Source organism: Sciurus carolinensis, chromosome 4 (genome assembly GCF_902686445.1).
Source record: "Sciurus carolinensis chromosome 4, mSciCar1.2, whole genome shotgun sequence".
NCBI classification, from domain to species: domain Eukaryota; kingdom Metazoa; phylum Chordata; class Mammalia; order Rodentia; family Sciuridae; genus Sciurus; species Sciurus carolinensis.
The window spans coordinates 281,864-301,385 of NC_062216.1; the positions used below are offsets into that span (position 1 = coordinate 281,864).

The 19,522-nt window shown below is 39.8% G+C and overlaps 1 protein-coding gene across 5 annotated transcripts in view; it reads right to left on the minus strand.

Moving 5' to 3' along the window:
* Positions 1-19,522, minus strand: part of Erich1 (glutamate rich 1) — an 89,457-nt gene that overhangs the window by 41,007 nt on the left and 28,928 nt on the right. For 4 of the 5 annotated variants that reach the window (XM_047550175.1, XM_047550172.1, XM_047550174.1 and 1 more), the window contains exon 3: positions 3,870-4,019. In XM_047550175.1, coding sequence (XP_047406131.1) covers positions 3,870-4,019 — 150 coding nt within the window. The remainder of the gene's footprint in view (positions 1-3,869; positions 4,020-19,522) is intronic. The other variant, XM_047550173.1, reaches the window with a different exon arrangement.

The following is a 19,522-nucleotide window of genomic DNA, read 5'->3' on the forward strand; positions in this document are numbered from 1 at the left end:
ATAAACTGAAAGAATCTGGAATCTTTGAAAGACAGGAGGCAGAGTGGAATGAATTACTGATATCTGGGTCTTGTTCTGGCTTCTGAGCACAGTCCTGTCTTTGTCACAGATACACTCAAGCTCTGGAACAAGTTTAATACAGTTAATAAGTACTGAATTCTGACTTTTCACAAGGCTCTAGGCCAGGAACCAGAGACAATGAGACAAAGGACACAGTACAGTCTCATGGAGCTCAGGACTGCTAGATCCAAATACAGGCCTATGGCAAATGTTATCATGAGAGGCTCAGACTAAGGGTTCAAAGAAGGCTTCCTGGAGGCAATGGAGGAGTAGCCCATGAGGAATCCAGATGTGAATGTGAAGGACAGATTCAATGCTGCACCTGGGTGGTGGGGGTCTTGAGGACAATCATTCTAAGCTGCCCATGGACTGGTACTTACAGAACAGGTTTGGGCAGAATCCTGAGCGCAAATATGTGGAGAAATTGGCAGGGGCCAGAAATGGTAGCAGCAAAGGCAAACATAAGCCAGGTCTTATCTCTCATAGTCTTAAGAAGTTACCATCCAGATGATTAGTTGATTTGGCAATCCAAATAAAATCAACAATTGGAAGTCTTTCTTTGAAAAGTAGGGACAATCTGACATTTTCTTTTCCAGCTTTAGTCCTCATGTTCTCTTTGCTTAAAATTTTAACTGAAGAAATTCAAAACATCTTCTTTCTCTCCCCTTTGATGTTTCTATCTTATTCCCACATGACCCTGGGAGGTGGTCAGAAAGAACTGTACATGCTGGGCCCTCACTCTTCCTGCTGCAGGCTCCTATCAAGTCCCTCAAGGCCTCAAGGCTCCAGAAGGCAGCAGGCCTCCGTTGGCACCCTGCTCTAGCCTGATGCAGCACAGCACAGGATTCTGTGAATATTCTTTCATTTTGGAGGACATGGGTAACATAAGTAAACAGTGCTGATTCATACCTTTGCTTGAATCTTGTCTTTTCAAATGTTCTTAAGTGGCCTACTTCATGGGGTTTATAATTTAAAAACATATAAATAAACAAATAATAAGAAAAAGCAAATCAAAACATTTGGAGATGAGTTATAAGCATTCAAAATATCAACTTCCCAGCCCAACTTTAATTAATAAGTTGTTTAAAACTGTTCTGAAAAACTGTGTTAATGGCTTCAGTTCATGCTGACTTATTAAATTAACAGGACCTATTAACAGGAGCTATTCCATACAGCAGACAGCAACCATCCATGTTCCAAAAGGCCTTCTGAGGACGGTGCTGCATGGTGAGGGCAAACACAAAGTTGGGATTCAGGTCCGGCAGGTGCAAAAGGTCCCATCTAAGGAAGTAACTGGCAGGTGCTGGGCCTGCTGCTAAGCCCTCTAAGGTCCCATCTAAGGAAGTAACTGGCAGGTGCTGGGCCTGCTGCTAGCCCTCTAAGGTCCCATCTAAGGAAGTAACTGGCAGGTGCTGGACCTGCTGCTAAGTCCTCTAAGGTCCAATCTAAGGAAGTAACTGGCAGGGGCTGGGCCTGCTGCTAGCCCTCTTGCCCTTGTCCCCCAGACCCCCCCGGCAGTGACCATCACCCTCCATTCCTTCTGAAAACAGAAAAGCCTATATTTATAGCTCCCAGGAACCAGAAAACAGAGGAGAAAAAGAATTAAAAGAAATATTTTGAACAACAACTTCTAAAAATGTTACTTGTAATAATAGATTCAAAAATTCAATAATGTTACCATTAAATGTGCCTGGGTGCCACTGCTATTTAAATGTTTGAATCCTAATTACTCAGTCCTCTTCTGTTCTTTTTAGAGCAATTCTCACCAGTCCATAATGTTCCCAGAAAACTGCCTGGAGGAGGTGGCAATAGGCTAGATAGATCATGGGAAGAAAGTAATTACTTGAGGGACCAGGACACCTGATCATGAAGAAAGTTTATGTAAGAGAAATATTTTTCTACTTAGTACTAACATCACTCCATTTTCTAGAAGTTTGTCCTAGCTTAGTCCCAACAACCAGTTTGGGAGGTGCTGTTTGTTTACAGCAAAGAGAGGCTTTCTCAACCAGAATCCCTTACACAGGCTGCCTACAGGGACATCAGTAAATGGCCACCTGCATACAGCAGAGCACAAGTGAAAGCCAACTATGTACAAAAGCAATAAGTAAATCAAATGCATACAACAGGGCATAACTGAGTTACAATTTGTACAACTGTGTACAAGGGTATGAAAACCAACTATATATGAAAGCAGGTAAGTGAGAGTCAGCTGTACAACAGCATGCAAATGAGACAATTGTGGACAACAGCATAATTAAATGTATGCAGTAGCAAGTAAGTGAGAGCTAAATGTACACCCCAGCATACAAATGGAAGCCAACTGTATACAATGGCACAAGGATGAGAGCCAACTGTGTACAATAGCACAGGAGTGCTAACAATGTTCAACAGCATATGAGCCAGCTGCATACATTGCCAGGTAAACGAACTAACTGTATACAAAGACATGAGTGAAATAATTGCACACAAAAATGTGTGGATAAGAACCAACTGCATACAACAGCATGTGATTGAACCCAACATATTTTCTCATTCAACACATTAAGTACATAATGAATTTACTCACCAGAGTAATTTATGTCCATAAGAACACAGTTAAACTTTCTAGTTGAAGAAATTACCTAATAATTATATTTCGAAGATTTTCAACAAAGCTTGAAAAAAAAAATGTATGCATATACCTCAGTTATCCCGCTTCTCGGTTTTATGGTCTCTGATCCTTTAGGAAGCCAGAAAGATTAATGTACTAGAAAACTGCATTTTCTTAATTAATCAAGGTTTATAGCATAGACTTTCTTAGTTTATACTTGCTAAAGTCATCTAGGGAAAATTTTTTTAACTGAAGACTCTAAATTCCTCTTAAGTTTTCAAATGGTTAAATGGGAAAAATAACCATTTCACTTTTTAAAAAATTTATTTATATATGGTGCTGAGAATTGAACCCAGTGCCTTACACATGCCAGACAAGTGCTCTATGACTAAGTCACAACTCCAGCCCACCATTTCACTTTTAAAGTACAAATGTAAAATGCAATATCATCCCTTAATTCCAACAGTGAATTCCATTAAATACATGGACACTTGATTTTCTTTCATTATTAACAACAATGGAACAAATGTAATTGTAATAGATGAATCTTTTTCCAAAAGAGATACAATATAATTTAATTCCTTGATAATAAACTTTTCAGAAATTTTAAAAAGCTTGGAAAATAAGAAAAAAAGTGTATCAATCAAGACAACTACTGTTAACATTTTGATGTAATACCAGACTTCCAAATTCCTCCATTCTAAGTATTTCTTTCTATTATTACCAGTTCTTTTTAATTTTTTAATAATTTTTCATTGTCAATAGATTTTTATTTATTTATATGAGGTGCTGAGGATTGAACCCAGTTCCTCATACATGCGAGGTAAGCACTCTACCACTTGAGCTACAACCCCAGCCCCCAATTACCAGTTCTTTTATAATCTTCTTTTTTTATACTGGGGTTGAATCCGGAGGTGCTTAACTACTGAGCCATATCCCCAGTCATTATTTTATATTTTATTTTGAGACAGGGTCTTGCTAAGTTGTTGAGGCTGGTTTTGAACTTGTGACATTTCTGCCTGAGTTGCTGGGATTATAGGCATGTGCTACTGTGCCTGGCCTATAATCATCTTAATAGTTGTAAAATATGTTTCAGTACACCATGTGGTTGGTTATACAATGATATGTTTACCCATATTCCTCTAATTATCAATTTAGATGATTAATTTGTGATATTAGAATATAAAGATTTGTCTGCAAAGATGTTCCCCTTTCTTACCACCCAGTATTTCACCTTCTGCATTCGCACCACTGGAGGCACTGTCAGAATCCGTGCAGCCGCTGGGCTCTGGCAAACAGGGAGCGTACCCCTCAGGAGGCAAACTAACTGTATAGCGCCGTTGTTCAGACTGTCTCTTAACGTCACCATCTGTAAAGAAGAAAGGGAACTAATGTGCACTGGTAAATAATACATGATGTAACAACACATTTATTTGTCCTGAAAACATGAGAACTGTTTCTCCAAAAAAATTCAATGGAGATAAAATATCAAATAACTCAATAAAATCTAACCATTGTCATAAACACTGATTTTAATAAACCAGGAATTTCACCAGAAAAGTGAGTCTGTTATATATGTAGCCAGGAGAAAGGAACCTCTATGATTATCTAAAGACACATTAAGGGCTGGGGAGATAGCTCAGTTGGTAGAGTGCTCCCCTCGCAAGCACTAAGGCCCTGAGTTCAATCCCCAGCACCGCAAAAAAAAAAAAAAAAAAAAAAAAAAAAGACACATTAAGTTACTTGTGAACTTCTGAGTTTTCATAAGATTAAAAAAATAAAACTAATCCATGAATATGAAACAGAAAATATAAATAGTCCACAAAACATACCATTTGTTATCATGTAATGAAACTTTCAACATTTTGGTGCAGTTATTCTAAACTTTTTCTCCATATGTGCTGATAACACATACACACTGTCTGTATACACCCACAGACATAGACAAGCATGCATAGACACGTATGTGCATTCACACAGATAGACATGTGCACAGACACACACAGATGCATATAGATACACACAGATACCCAGACACACCAACACCCCCACACAGACACACACTTGCATAAATACATAAACACAGAAACACACAGTCACATATATATCTTCATGGGATCATGCTATATGTATTACACATTTATATAGATTATAATTTAACTGTTCTCTTATTCTGCACATGGAGGTAGACTGAGGCCCATCTTGCACGGTTGCTATGACTATCCCTACTGCATGTTCTTTTGCACATCTGGCCATTTAGTTCCTTCAGATAAATTTCTAGAAATGAAATTGTTGGTTTGAAGGATATCAGTCTTTTGCTGGCTTTTTATATGTACCATCTAGAAAGGTACCTGTAAGAGGGCTGCTTTCTCTCACACTCTTCAATGTTGAAGAACCAACTGTATCAATCTTCTTAATGCTCACATTTTCATTTAAAATATGGCAAAGTGACTCTCTTATGAGTGGCAAACATGCATGGATATCCCAATTAGTGTTTCACAGGACGAGCATTTTATTTTAAAACAAACAATAACAAAGATTAAGCAAAATCACTGAGACATATAATAGAATATATGGTTTCAAGATTTTTTTTGATTTCAAGATATTTAAGTATAAAATATTAAAAGCAAAAACTTTGAAACATTTTCAAATACGTCTTCCATCAATGTATTTCACACTCTTGAAGCTAAATTGCCAGACTTCTAGTTAATCTGATTCATCACCGTTGATTAATTACTATGTCATTCTCTGCTAGAATCAAGGGCAGATGGAAGACATGCTTCCAAGTATACTATCTCTACTGGATAACATCAACATTTGATCATTTTTCACAGAATATTTTTGGAACCTTTTAATCAGCGAAATCTGTCTTAATAAGAAAGTTAAATAGAACTTAGAAATGTCATTGTTCACTTAATTATTAGGATGAGTATGGGAGGTGTCATGGAAGTGAAGCAGTAGATGATTCATGCAATGGAAAATTACAACAAATCTAAGAAAAAGAATTTGAAATACAACATGCTAGGGAGACAGAGTCTTCTGAGAAGCCACATGCTGACTTTATGAGTTAGGTTTTTAAGCTGTGAATTACAACATTGTCACCATCTGAGGCATCCAGGAAAGGTAGGCAACTGTTACCCAAGGTCTTGGTCTGCTCCTATGTTTGCAAATGTGACCAGGTAATCTATAGTAACATCTAGTTCTAATTCTCTATATTCTTTTTTTGGGAAAAATGATTTGTTATAATGACTTTCACCCTTCCAAATGTTAGCCATTCCACTCCATAAACAGATATGTGCAGTATTCAACAACTGAGCTCAGTTTTTGGGGACTGCTAATCTTCCAGGGGAGTGATGGAGACATGGAGAAGGCAAGAGGGGTGAATTCTCTGCTTGATGAAAGTCAACAGCGCCCTATCCCTAGGAAAATACACAAGAGAGCTGGTGAGGTTGGAAGTCCCTAAATGTAAGAAGGGATACACTCTGAGCAGCTCAATGGGTTATCTATGATACTGCCACTTGGCCTGATTTAATCCCACAGCTTACTTGAACACAACCCATTGATTCTTCCTCTTCCACTATTCCCAACCCACCACCACCCCTTCTTTCCAGTTCTGGTTTAGTGGAAAACCTCCTCTGCCTATGTTCACAGAACATAGTTCCTTTCCCCCTGTCCACCAAGCAAATAGGAGTGCTGGATACCATGGAACCCTTACCTCCTCTCTCACTTTTGGCAGCTTACAACTTTCACCTCCACCCAGATGAGGTGCTGGGCCAGGCATCTTTATGTCCTTGGTGCCACATGAAAGCCATCTTTGTTATCCTCTCTACAATGACCCTTGCTCTTGACTTACCACTAAAATTAATAAAATGAGGGGGCTGGAGTTGTAGCTCAGTGGTAGAGTGCTTGCCTAGCACATGTAAGGCAATGGGTTCAATCTTCAACACCACAAAAAAAAATAAATAAAATAAAGGTATCGTATCCATCTATAACTTAAAAAATTTAAAAATAAAAAAAAAAAACCAAAATGAGAAGAGTTACACAGATGTCTACCCACCAGTTTACCCACCAGAACTTTCATCAGACACAGAGCCTTCCAATTTGCCCTGGTCAAGGTCAAGCCCAGCTCCCCAGAGAGAGCTCAACTGGCCAATCTTCTCCAAATCCCATAAGGCTCTCCTCTTAGTCACAGTGGCTTCCATGTTTTACAAAACACACAAAAATAATCACCTCCTTACCATAGTCAACAGTCAATTACATTACCAGACCTTCCACCAGTTTTTGACCTCTCTTCTTTTCCCTATCATCCCTACCTCCTGATCTAGGTTCACTTTTGTTTTTACTGAAACACACTGGATTGTTTTCTTTGTGAGGGTCTGTGGGTGGTAAAATGTCTGCTTTGTAGATATGATAATGTCTTTCCTTGGTCCCTTTGTAAGATTTTATTCCTGACATTTACTTGATAGTACAACAGTTCAGTTCAGGGGGGAAAACACAAGTCTGATAAGTCTCCCTCCCACCTCTGCTCTGGGGTGACTCCCTCCCGAAGGCATCAAATGCTTCTGAGTATTGTGGATTCTCGCAGCTATCAGAGTTAACTGAAACAAATAAACAAACATATACCATTCCTTTCTTCCCAGAAGTAAACTGTCTCACTGCCTCATAAACCTTCTATAAGTAACGACGAGGCTCAGATCCCTTTAGGTGACTGGATATGCTTCCAGAGGACAAATGTGCCAAAAAGCATTTCACTATCCTTCCACCAGTGGAAATTTACTTTCCAAATTCCTCTTTATTCTGAACAACAGTACAATGAATAACCTGCACATGAGTTACTCCACAGGAAAACTGGCTAAAGTAAAACTGCTGGATCCCAGGTGTGTGCATTTGGAGCAGAAAATGTCCATGGTGCATGTTCAGGCTTCAGATAGTCAGGTCAGCTCACCTGCCCGCTCCTGACCCAGGGCATGAACAAATGTTCTGATCCATGACAACAGGGACAGATGAAAATGGGATTCCAGCACACTCTAGATTTGTTTCTATTATAATCAGAGGTAGAGTATCTTTTTTTCAGTGCTGAGAGATTTGTAGATCTGTCTCTAAATTGCCTCTGACCCTGCTTTGTCCAATGTTCTTCTGAACCAGGAGTCATTTTCTTATTAACACATGAGCTCTTCATATATTAAGGAAATGAACTCTTTGTCAGTACTAATACTGACATATTTTCTAGTTCATTGTTTTCTTCCTTCATGGCACTTTTGGCAACATACAATTTTGAATTTTAAAAAGTATACTTAACAATCTTTATTTTTATGCCTTAAGGTTGTGTGCGAAACTCTATGGGGAAGGAATTCTCCAATAGTTTCTTCCAGTACCTTTATGTTTTCCTATTCAAACTTAGATTCTGGATCCCTGTGGAGTTTGGCTGAAGGACCTTTAGATAGTGTAGCTCAATTCATTTTTTCTCAGATAGCAGGGGCCACAACAAAATTGTAAAGTAATCTACAACCCACTGCTTCCCAAGCCCCACCATGCTCTATAGACTGGAGTCTAGCAGAGTATGCTGCCTGATAGAAACGCTCTGTATCTGAATGTCCAATGACCTAGCCATCATTCCAGGATCAGAAGTTGTCGAAAATATTAATCTTAAATTTTTCACCTTAAATAGCTAAATGTGGGCATAGGCTATTGTCAATGATTAACCATCCTGAGCAAAGGGAAGACCTTAGTGGTTTGTCACCTAACAACTATAAGTCAGGGTCTCACTGTCCCCTGACCCAAGTGATAAGTCTTGCTCATTCTCTAGCTCCATCTGTCTCGTTGCACGTCCTTCATTTGATACAGTATACCACACTCTCCCTAACAATAAACCTGTGCAAGCTGGTGCCTCTGTTAAGAACAGTTCTCACTAGGTCCCCATGAGTTGTGTACCTTGATGTTCTCCACTGTGGTTGCTTTATTCAAATTGTGTCTCTGTAACTGCCTCCTGCACTATGCCATCTCTTTACAAATTCCTCTTAGCAGACACTCTGGAAACATCTGCAGTCAACCATGTGCTGTGCACAGCTTTATTGTATTTTTTCATATTCTGTGGTTATTTGCAGATTTTTATCATGTACTCCCAGTAGAATGTGAGCTTAATCTTGGCAGGACGTGTCCATTGCTATTCTACAATCTGCAATCATCACCCAATATGCTTACTAAATAAATCATTGCCTGATTGGTTATTCTCAGTGTTACTTCTGTAATATTGTGATGGATCTGAGGCCCCTGGTCCCCAGGAATCAATTGTTCTAGTCAACTGATCAGAATTTATAAATCCAGAACCTGCCGCATCATTTTCACAAGGCAAAAACCTTCCCTGCATTCAAGATGAGTACAAGCTATAATGTCACAGCTGGGTTAGGGCAGGGTTTATCCCAACTGGTATGGTAGTGTGAGCCTCAGCTTCTCCATTTCTGGAATAATCATCCCTCCCCTAAATGATAGCTCTGAGTGGATGATGTGGCTATGCCTGGTGTGTGGCTCAGCATTAAGGACGGCTACCAGATAGGGTACCGATGAGGCAGGAGCAGTCGCAGCACAGGTGAGAGGGACACTGGGGCTCTCACTGCTGGTGGTGCTACAGCTAGTTCAGAGGGCACCTCACCTGGGTGCTGTGGTTCCTGGGCTTTGCCCAGGTCTGGGACAAGCTCAGCTGTAGTCTGTTGAACACACTCAGGAAGTCACACCTTTCTAAGGGGGAGACCAGGGGTGTTATAAAGACTATGATAGACAAGACCTCCATTCCACAGAAATAACCTTCTGAAGGGACAGAGGGAGGACAGACAAATGAGCAGATATGGTGATTTTTAGAGCCAGGTGACCTGACTTAATCTAACAGCAGGGGAGGGACACCAACCCCAGGGGACAGACTCATTATGCAAAGGTGTTGGAGCTTCCTGAAGTGATTCTGGCTACACCCAATTCTGGTCAGAGTTCCTAAAGGCTGAGGAGTATGGTCCTGTGTGTTTGTAGGAAAATGAAGCTCTTACAGTCCACATATTCTGCAGTTATTTTTCCATTCAAATTGTCCTTAATAGTGAGGTTTGTGGAACTAATTCATTGCTTTAAAGAGCTTGTAACATTCTATTAAATGAACATACCACACTTTGTTTCTCCACTTCTTAGTAATGGTCACAAGGGTTAGCAGGGATTTTTCAAACCAATTTTAACAAAAGCAGTTCTGGGTTTTCCAGTTTTAGTATCTTAAAAGACAATAATAACAACAATAAACGTTGAAAATGTTACAGTAAGCCTGGTCATTTACTAAGGAAGAAAATAAAAGTTTCCCATAGTTCCATCAATAAGATATAAACTATTAAAAAGTCTACTTCATTTTCCCCTATACTGAATATTTTAAACTAAATTGTTCATATGGTTGTAATTCATCTTTTTCCTGTATTAAGGACACAGGCAATATCCACAACACATCTTTAACACTTTGGCTTTAATGGGTAAATAGCATTTCATTTCATGAGTGCAGTACAGTTCATTTAACCATCTTCAACTATTGGAGATTTATATTTCTTTTTTTTTTTATTTTTTTATATATTTATTTTTTTTAATTGTATACAAATGGGATACGTTGTTTCTCTATTTGTACATAGAGTCAAGGCATACCATTTGTGTAATCATACGTTTACATAGGGCAATGATGTTTATTTTTTTTCCCTTCCCCCCCACCCCTCCCACCCCTCTTTTCCCTCTATACAGTCCTTCTTTCCTTCATTCTTACCGCTCTCCTTATCCCTAACCCTAAACCTAACCCTAAACCTAATGCTAACCCCTCCCACCCCCCATTATATGTCCTCATCCGCTTATCAGCGAGATCATTCGTCCTTTAGTTTTTTGAGATTGGCTTATCTCACTTAGCATGATATTCTCCAATTTCGTCCATTTGCCTACAAATGCCATAATTTTATCATTCTTCATTGCGGAGTAATATTCCATTGTATAAATATGCCACAGTTTCTTTATCCATTCATCAACTGAAGGGCATCTAGGGTGGTTCCACAATCTGGCTATGGTGAATTGAGCAGCAATGAACATTGATGTGGCTGTATCTCTGTAGTATGCTGATTTTAAGTCCTTTGGGTATAGGCCAAGGAGTGGGATAGCTGGGTCAAATGGTGTTTCCATTCCAAGCTTTCTGAGGAATCTCCACACTGCTTTCCAGAGTGGCTGCACTAATTTGCAACCCCACCAGCAATGTATGAGTGTTCCTTTTTCACCACATCCTCGCCAACACCTATTGTTGCTTGTATTCTTGATAATCGCCATTCTAATTGGGGTGAGATGAAATCTTAGGGTAGTTTTGATTTGCATTTCCCTTATTACTAGGGATGTTGAACATTTCTTCATATATCTGTTGATTATTTGTACATCTTCTGTGAAGTGTCTGTTCATTTCCTTAGCCCATTTGTTGATTGGATTATTTGTATTCTTCGTGTAGAGTTTTTTGAGTTCTTTATAGATTCTGGAAATTAGCGCTCTATCTGAGGTATGGTTGGCAAAGATATTCTCCCACTCCATAGGCTCTCTCTTCACATTTCTGATAGTTTCCTTTGCTGAGAGAAAGCTTTTTAGTTTGAATCTATCCCAGTTGTTGATTCTTGCTTTTATTTCTTGTGCTATGGGAGTCCTGTTAAGGAAGTCTGATCCTAAGCCGACACGTTAAATATTTGGACCTACTTTTTCTTCTATAAGATGCAGGGTCTCTGGTCTGATTCCGAGGTCCTTGATCCATTTTGAGTTGAGTTTTGTGTAGGGTGAGAGATAGGGGTTTAATTTCATTCTATTGCATATGGTTTTCCAGTTTTCCCAGCACCATTTGTTGAAGAGGCTATCTTTCCTCCATTGCATATTTTTGGCCCCTTTGTCTAGTATGAGAAAATTGTATTTATTTGGGTTTGTGTCCATGTCCTCTATTCTGTACCATTGATCCACCTGTCTATTTTGGTACCAATACCATGCCGTTTTTGTTACTATTGCTTTGTAGTAGAGTTGAAGATCTGGTATTGCAATACCCCCTGCTTCGCTCTTGCTACTGAGGATTGCTTTAGCTATTCTAGGTTTTTTATTCTTCCAGATGAATTTCATAATTGCTTGCTCTATTTCTGCAAGGTACATCATTGGGATTTTAATTGGAATTGCATTGAATCTGTATAGCACTTTAGGTAGTATAGCCATTTTGACAATATTAATTCTGCCTATCCAGGAACATGGGAGATCTTTCCATTTTCTAAGGTTTTCTTGAATTTCTTTCTTTAGTGTTCTGTAGTTCTCATTGTAGAGGTCTTTCACCTCTTTTGTGAGATTGATTCCCAAGTATTTTATTTTTTTCGAGGCTATTGTGAATGGGGTAGTTTTCCTAACTTCTCTTTCTGAAGATTCATCACTTATGTATAAAAATGCATTGGATTTATGAGCATTGATCTTGTAACCTGCTACTTTACTGAATTCACTTATGAGTTCTAAAAGTTTTCTGGTGGAATTTCCAGGTTCCTCTAAATATATAATCATGTCATCAGCGAACAGGGATAGTTTGAGTTCTTCTTTTCCTATTCGTATCCCTTTAATTTCTTTGGTTTGTCTGATTGCTCTGGCTAGAGTCTCAAGGACGATGTTGAATAGAAGCGGTGAAAGAGGGCATCCCTGCCTTGTTCCAGTTTTTAGGGGGAACGCTTTCAGTTTTTCACCATTTAGAATGATATTAGCCATGGGCTTAGCGTAGATTGCCTTTATAATGTTAAGGAATGTTCCCACTACCCCAATTTTTTCTAGTGTTTTGAGCATGAAGGGATGCTGTATTTTATCGAATGCTTTTTCTGCATCTATTGAAATAATCATGTGATTCTTAACTTTAAGTCTGTTGATATGGTGAATGACATTTATTGATTTCCGAATGTTGAACCAACCTTGCATCCCTGGGATAAAACCCACTTGATCGTGGTGCACTATCTTTTTAATATATATTTGTATGCGATTTGCTAAAATTTTGTTGAGAATTTTTGCATCGATGTTCATTAAGGATATTGGTCTGAAATTTTCTTTTCTCGATGTGTCTCTGTCTGGTTTAGGTATCAGGGTGATATTGGCTTCATAGAACGAGTTTGGGAGGGTTCCCTCCTCTTCTATTTCATGGAATAGTTTGAGGAGTATTGGAATGAGCTCTTCTTTAAAGGTTTTGTAGAACTCGGCTGAGAACCCATCTGGTCCCGGACTTTTCTTTGTTGGTAGGCTTTTGATGACCTCTTCTATTTCATTGCTTGAAATTGGTTTATTTAAGTTGTGTATGTCCTCCTCGTTCAGTTTAGGTAATTCATATGTCTCTAGAAATCTGTTGATGTCTTCGAGGTTTTCTGTTTTGTTGGAATATAGATTTTCGAAATAGCTTCTAATTATGTTTTGTATTTCACTCGTGTCTGTTGTGATGTTTCCTTGTTCATTCCGAATTTTAGGAATTTGAGTTTTCTCCCTCTTTCTCTTTGTTAGTGTGGCTAAGGGTTTATCAATTTTGTTTATTTTTTCAAAGAACCAACTATTTATTTTGTTAATTTTTCCAATTGTTTCTTTTGTTTCAATTTCGTTGATTTCGGCTCTGATTTTAACTATTTCCTGTCTTCTACTACTTTTGGTATTGGTCTGCTCTTCTTTTTCTAGGGCTTTGAGCTGTAGTGTTAAGTCATTTATTTGTTGATTTCTACTTCTTTTTTTGAATGCACCCCATGAAATAAATCTTCCTCTAAGTACTGCTTTCATAGTGTCCCAGAGATTTTGATATGATGTGTCTTTGTTCTCGTTTACTTCTAAGAATTTTTTTATTTCCCTCCTGATGTCTTCTGTTATCCATTCATCATATAATAGTGTATTATTTAATCTCCAGGTATTGGAGAAGTTTCTGTTTTTTATTCTGTCATTTATTTCTAATTTCAATCCATTATGATCTGATAGAGTACAAGGTAGTATCTCTATCTTCTTGTATTTGCTAACAGTAGCTTTGTGGCATAAAATATGGTCTATTTTAGAGAAGGATCCATGTGCTGCTGAGAAGAAAGTGTATTCGTTCTTTGTTGGATGGTATATTCTATATATGTCCGTTAAGTCTAAATTGTTGATTGTGTTGTTGAGATCTATAGTTCCTTTATTCAATTTTTGTTTGGACGATCTATCCAGTGGTGAGAGAGGTGTGTTAAAATCGCCTAGTATTATTGTGTTGTGGTCTATTTGATTTCTGGAATTGAGAAGGATTTGTTTGACGTACGTGGATGAGCCAATGTTCGGGGCATAGATATTTATGATTGTTAAGTCTTGCTGATTTATGCTTCCCTTAAGCAGCATGTAATGTCCTTCTTTATCCCTTCTGACTAGTTTTGGTTTGAAGTCCACATTATCTGAAATGAGGATGGATACTCCAGCTTTTTTGCTGTGTCTGTGTGCATGGTATGTTTTTCCCCATCCTTTCACCTTTAGTCTGTGGGTATCTCTTTCTATGAGATGAGTCTCTTGCAGGCAGCATATTGTTGGATTTTTGTTTTTAATCCAATCTGCCAGTCTGTGTCTTTTGATTGATGAATTCAGGCCATTGACATTCAGGGTTATTATTGTGATATGATTTGTATTCCCGGTCAATTGACTCATATTTGTTTTTGACATGATTTGGTTTCTCCTTTATTTGGCTATTCCTTTAGGCTAGCGCCTCCTGTTGCTGATTTGCATCGTTGTTTTTCATCTCTTCCTCATGGAATATTTTGCTGAGAATGTTCTGTAATGCTGGCTTTCTTTTTGTAAATTCCTTTAGCTTTTGTTTATCATGGAAGGATCTTATTTCATCGTCAAATTTGAAGGTAAGTTTTGCTGGGTATAAGATTCTTGGTTGGCATCCGTTTTCTTTCAGTGCTTGGTATATGTTGTTCCAGGCCCTTCTAGCTTTTAGGGTCTGGATTGAAAAATCTGCTGATATTCTTATTGGTTTCCCTCTGAATAATTTGATTCTTTTCTCTCGCAGCCTTTAAAATTCTGTCTTTATTTTGTATGTTAGGTATTTTCATAATAATGTGCCTTGGTGTGGGTCTGTTGTAATTTTGTATGTTTGGAGTTCTATAAGCCTCTTATATCTGGTTTTCCATTTCATTCTTCAGATTTGGGAAATTTTCTGTTATTATTTCATTGAATAGATTGTTCATTCCTTTGGTTTGTTTCTCTAAGCCTTCCTCAATCCCAATAATTCTTAAATTTGGCCTTTTCATGATATCCCATAATTCTTGTAGATTCTGTTCATGATTTCTTACCATCTTTTCTGTTTGGCCAACTTTGCTTTCAAGGTTAAATAATTTGTCTTCAATGTCTGAGGTTCTGTCTTCCAGGTGTTCTATCCTATTGGTTATGCTTTCTATGGAGTTTTTAACTTGGTTTATTGTTTCCTTCATTTCAAGTATTTCAGTTTGTTTTTTTTTTTCAGTATCTCTAACTCTTTATTGAAATGATCTCTTGCTTCCCGTATTTGCTCTTTTAACTGTTGATTGGTGCGATCATTTAATGCCTGCATTTGCTCTTTCATCTCCTCCTTCAATGCCTGCATTTGCTCTTTCATCTCCTCATTAGCTTTCCTGATCGTTTTAATTACATACATTCTGAACTCCCTTTCTGACATTTCTTCTGCTGTGCTGTCATTGGGTTTTATTGATGTAGTATCTAGGTTTGTTTGGGACATTTTCTTCCCTTGTTTTCTCATATTGGTCAGCTGTCAGTGGGACCCTGAGATATTGCAGTTTTCCGCTATTGGTTTATAGTGTCCCGGTAGATTTCCAGTGTATCACCTCCCAGCCTTCAGTAGCCTGATGTCTTGGAGGAATCTGATAAAGCAGCGCATCCGAAGAAAACTGCCCCTAGCCCCCTACTGGTTCCACGGTTTGGAACTGGTTCTGTGTGGAAATGCTCTCACTGTGGGCCTGCACCATGCAGCTGGCCGTGTGGGAGGAGCCCACTGCCGGAGTGTGGAAGGCTATCTTGGGAAGACTCTAGCTGTCCTGCCCTGCTCCGATAAGCCACCTCTATCTGGGCCTGCCACCCGGGCCGAGCTTTACCCAGTGGGCAGACTCACCCGTGGCTCTATTTCAGTCCGAGTCTCTCAGTGCCTCCCCTTCTTAACTCCTGGGTTCTGGAGCGACTGGGGGTGCAGTCACCCTCTAGGCCGCCATCTTGGATCGCCCTGTGAAGAGAGCCTGCGACCGGAGTGGGCAGAGCTGCCTGAAGAGTTCTCCGGCTGCCCTGCCCTGATTCCAGAGGCTGCTTGCGGATCGAAGCTCTCCGTTGGTTCGGGGACTTGTGGCTGGTTCTATGTAGAAAACCTCTCACTGGGAGGTCTGGTCTGAGAAGCTAGCCTTGAAAGGCACCTCCCACCGCAGGGGTCCAGGCTACTTGGGGAGGTCTCTGGCTGCCCTATCCTGGTCCCTGAAGCTGCTTGTGTGCCGGAGTACGTTGCGCTGCAGTGGCTCCGGGACTCGGAGCTTGTTCTGGTCAGAAAGGCTCTCACTAGCGGGCCAGTTCCGTTCCGAGAACCTGGAGAAGCTGGCTGTGTGGGCGGGGCCCACCGCAGGAGTGCGCAGGGCTGCCTGTGGATGACTCTAGCTGCCCTGCCCGGCTCCGATAAGCCACCTCTATCTGGGCCTGCCACCCGGGCCGAACTTTACCCAGTGGGCAGACTCACCTGTGGCTCTATTTCAGTCCGAGTCTCTCAGTGCCTCCCCTTCTTAACTCCTGGGTTCTGGAGCGACTGGGGGTGCAGTCTCTCTCTAGGCCGCCATCTTGGATCAGAGATTTATATTTCTAATTTTCAGCTCAAATAAAAGTAACCTAGCACAAGATGGCACACCCCTGTAAGTCCAGCTATTTGGGAGGTTGAGGAAGGAGGATCACAAGTTTGAGGTGCCAACTTAGGTCTCATTCAAAAATAAAAAATAAAAAGAGTTGGGGATATAGCTCAGTGGTAGAGTGCCCCTAGGTTTGATCCCTAGTAACAATAACAAAAAAGACAATTCCGCCCCCTGGAGAATTAATAAAATTGGCTCAGATTTCAAATAACAAGGACTGTGATTTCCCAAAGCCTCCTATAAATCTGTAAACCCAGAGGCAACACTTTCTGGCATCTGCCTTGTTCTGGTTCCTTGTAGTGCCAGCTGTTTCCCTTATGTTCCTTGCCAATCCAGCTACATATCATCATTACCCCACACCTGAGAGTTGAGTGATTTTAATGCAAACCGGAGAGTTGGGGAGGGAATCAGATAGCAGCCTGTCCCATCTTTGCCATTTAGTTTCCTGACCTCTCTTCCTGCATCTCCTCTCATCCCTATAGAAGTCTGGGTCTGCCAAGGCACATGCTCTCAGCAATTCAAACAGTTGGACCTCTGTGAGATAGGGAAAATATGGCAGTCAGCAACACAGGTTTTCTGTGACAAGGGGTCAATTTGGGATATGCTGATGGCAGTAGATGCTAGAGAGAGGTACAGAAGGGCTAGGTAAGGGTTAAGGCAGGTGGTCAGAGACAGAATGCATGCGCACACACAGAGAAGGGGACTACTAGTTTGGGCTTGAGCAAGTGGAAGAGGACACCACTTCCCTGAGATACAAAAGTGGGAAAGCAGTCTTTGTATCCTGCTTTACAAATTACTCCAGTACAAAAATCCCCGAGTTTGCAGAAAGCTTGCAGAGCTCAGTTTAGGAGCCCCAGGTATGCACATATATAGGAGGCACAAAAGTCCATTAAATTCCCTGGTAAGAGGGTACGGTTGAGAGAAGAAATCTGAGGAGTGAGTTTTGGGGTACTCCAACATTTGGAGGTTGTGGATACAAGTCAATTTAACATGTGGAGAGGAATTATTGGATCAAAGATACAAACTCTAATATTTTAATAATGCTATGAAACTACCCTCCAGCAAGGCTGTACTAAGTGACATTTCTATCAGTAATTGATAAGAAATTCATTTTTCTGAGTTCTCAATGACAAGTATATATATGTACTTATGGAAAATTGTGTCAACTTGTGAGGCAAAAGTAGCATTTGAGGGCTCCTTAGCTGCATGTTTTTAATGATGGGGAGGTTCTGTCAGGAGGCATCCTGTATAGAGAACCACAAGTTCCAAGCATAATATGTCTGTATTAGTTCTAAAATTTAGCTCAAATACTGCACATTTAATTGTACTCTACAATATAACTACAATTATCTTAATATGAAATATTTTAAGTTAATTATTCCCAGAGGGAAGATGACAAACAGTATTTCGTATCTGTGTGGGATAAGTGGAGATGCTACTGTAGGGAATTCAGTCTGGTGGATGGCACTAGAGACATTAGGCCCAACATGCATGTCCTAGCAACATTTCTTCTTTCTTGGTATCCTTATATTTCAAGTACTTAGATCTACAGAAATATGTGACCATAGAACACAGCAATTTCTTCTGCAGAGATAAAATTGAGGTATAAATCCCTCCAAAACTGTGCCAAGAAGGCATGAAGGGATGTCTCCAGCCTTCAAACAAGATCCTCTTACAACAGTCAAGCACTTCTGCCCCAGGGCACACTACATCACAGTCACCTCTCCACCTTTCCATGGAATTCATCAAAATAGGCTTTCAGTGGAGAAGGAGAATTGCTTTCGTTTTCCTTCTGATTTTCATTAGATTTGAATGAATGCTGGTGTCCAACTTCTTAGCACATACACAATTGCAAATGTGTACATGCACACACATGCACATGTGCAAGTGCACACATCCCTGCAGGTGTACATGTGCACATACACAACCCACAAACTCATGATCAATCTTCACTTACCCAGCTTTCACACTACAATTTCATTACAGTTACCTCATGTGCAGTAATTGTTAATTCAAAGTGCTTAGCAGTGGAATAATATCTGCCAAGCAGTATGGATTTCTGAGCCACTTTTTACTGAAATAGTGAACATTTAAAATGGAATGACTAATATGGCAAATGGTGCCATATCCAGAATTTTATCATCTCACAAAATATTCCCACTTGAGTTTCGAACTCTTATCTACCAGCTTTGTCACACAATGCCAGCACACACAACTGCAGAGCCAAACCATTTCAAAGGCACTTCCCTCTTCATAATAATATTTCCTAGAAAGCACAAATATCTAAATGCTCAAAGTTTGAAGTGTTTGTTCTTAAAGACAAAATGTAATCCTTGTTTGCTGCTTGTTTTAAGTTAGTTTTTTTTGTTTTGTTTTGTTTTTTTTGTTGTTACTGTGACCCAAAGACCTGACAAGAACGATTAGAGGAGAAAAAGTTTATTCTGGCTCATGGTTCCAGACATCTTAGTCCACAGACAGATGACTATAAAGTACTGGGCCCCAGGTGAGGTGGAACATCATGGCAGAGGGTGTAGAGGAGAAAAGCAACTCAGGACATGACAGAGAGGAAGCAGAGAAAGAAGGCTCCACTCACCAGGTACAAAATATAAATCCCCAACACTTGCCTCCAGTGATCCATCTCCTCCAGCCACATTCTACCTGCCTACAGTTACCAACCAGGGAATCCATATCACTGGATTAACACACCGATTAGGTTATACCTCTTAAAATATAATTTCAACTTTGAAAATTCTTGCATGGTCTCACTCATGGGCTTTTGGAGGACACCTCATATCTACTGAATATTGAGAGAGTAAGACAGGCCATGGGACTGGCTGCTACCAAGCCTACTGCAGACTATCATTTGCTCAATTAACCAGCTAATCGGTCAGGGTTAAATATTCCTCCATTAGAGGTTTCCATTTCTGGTGAGATGGCAGATGATAAAATATAAAAACCT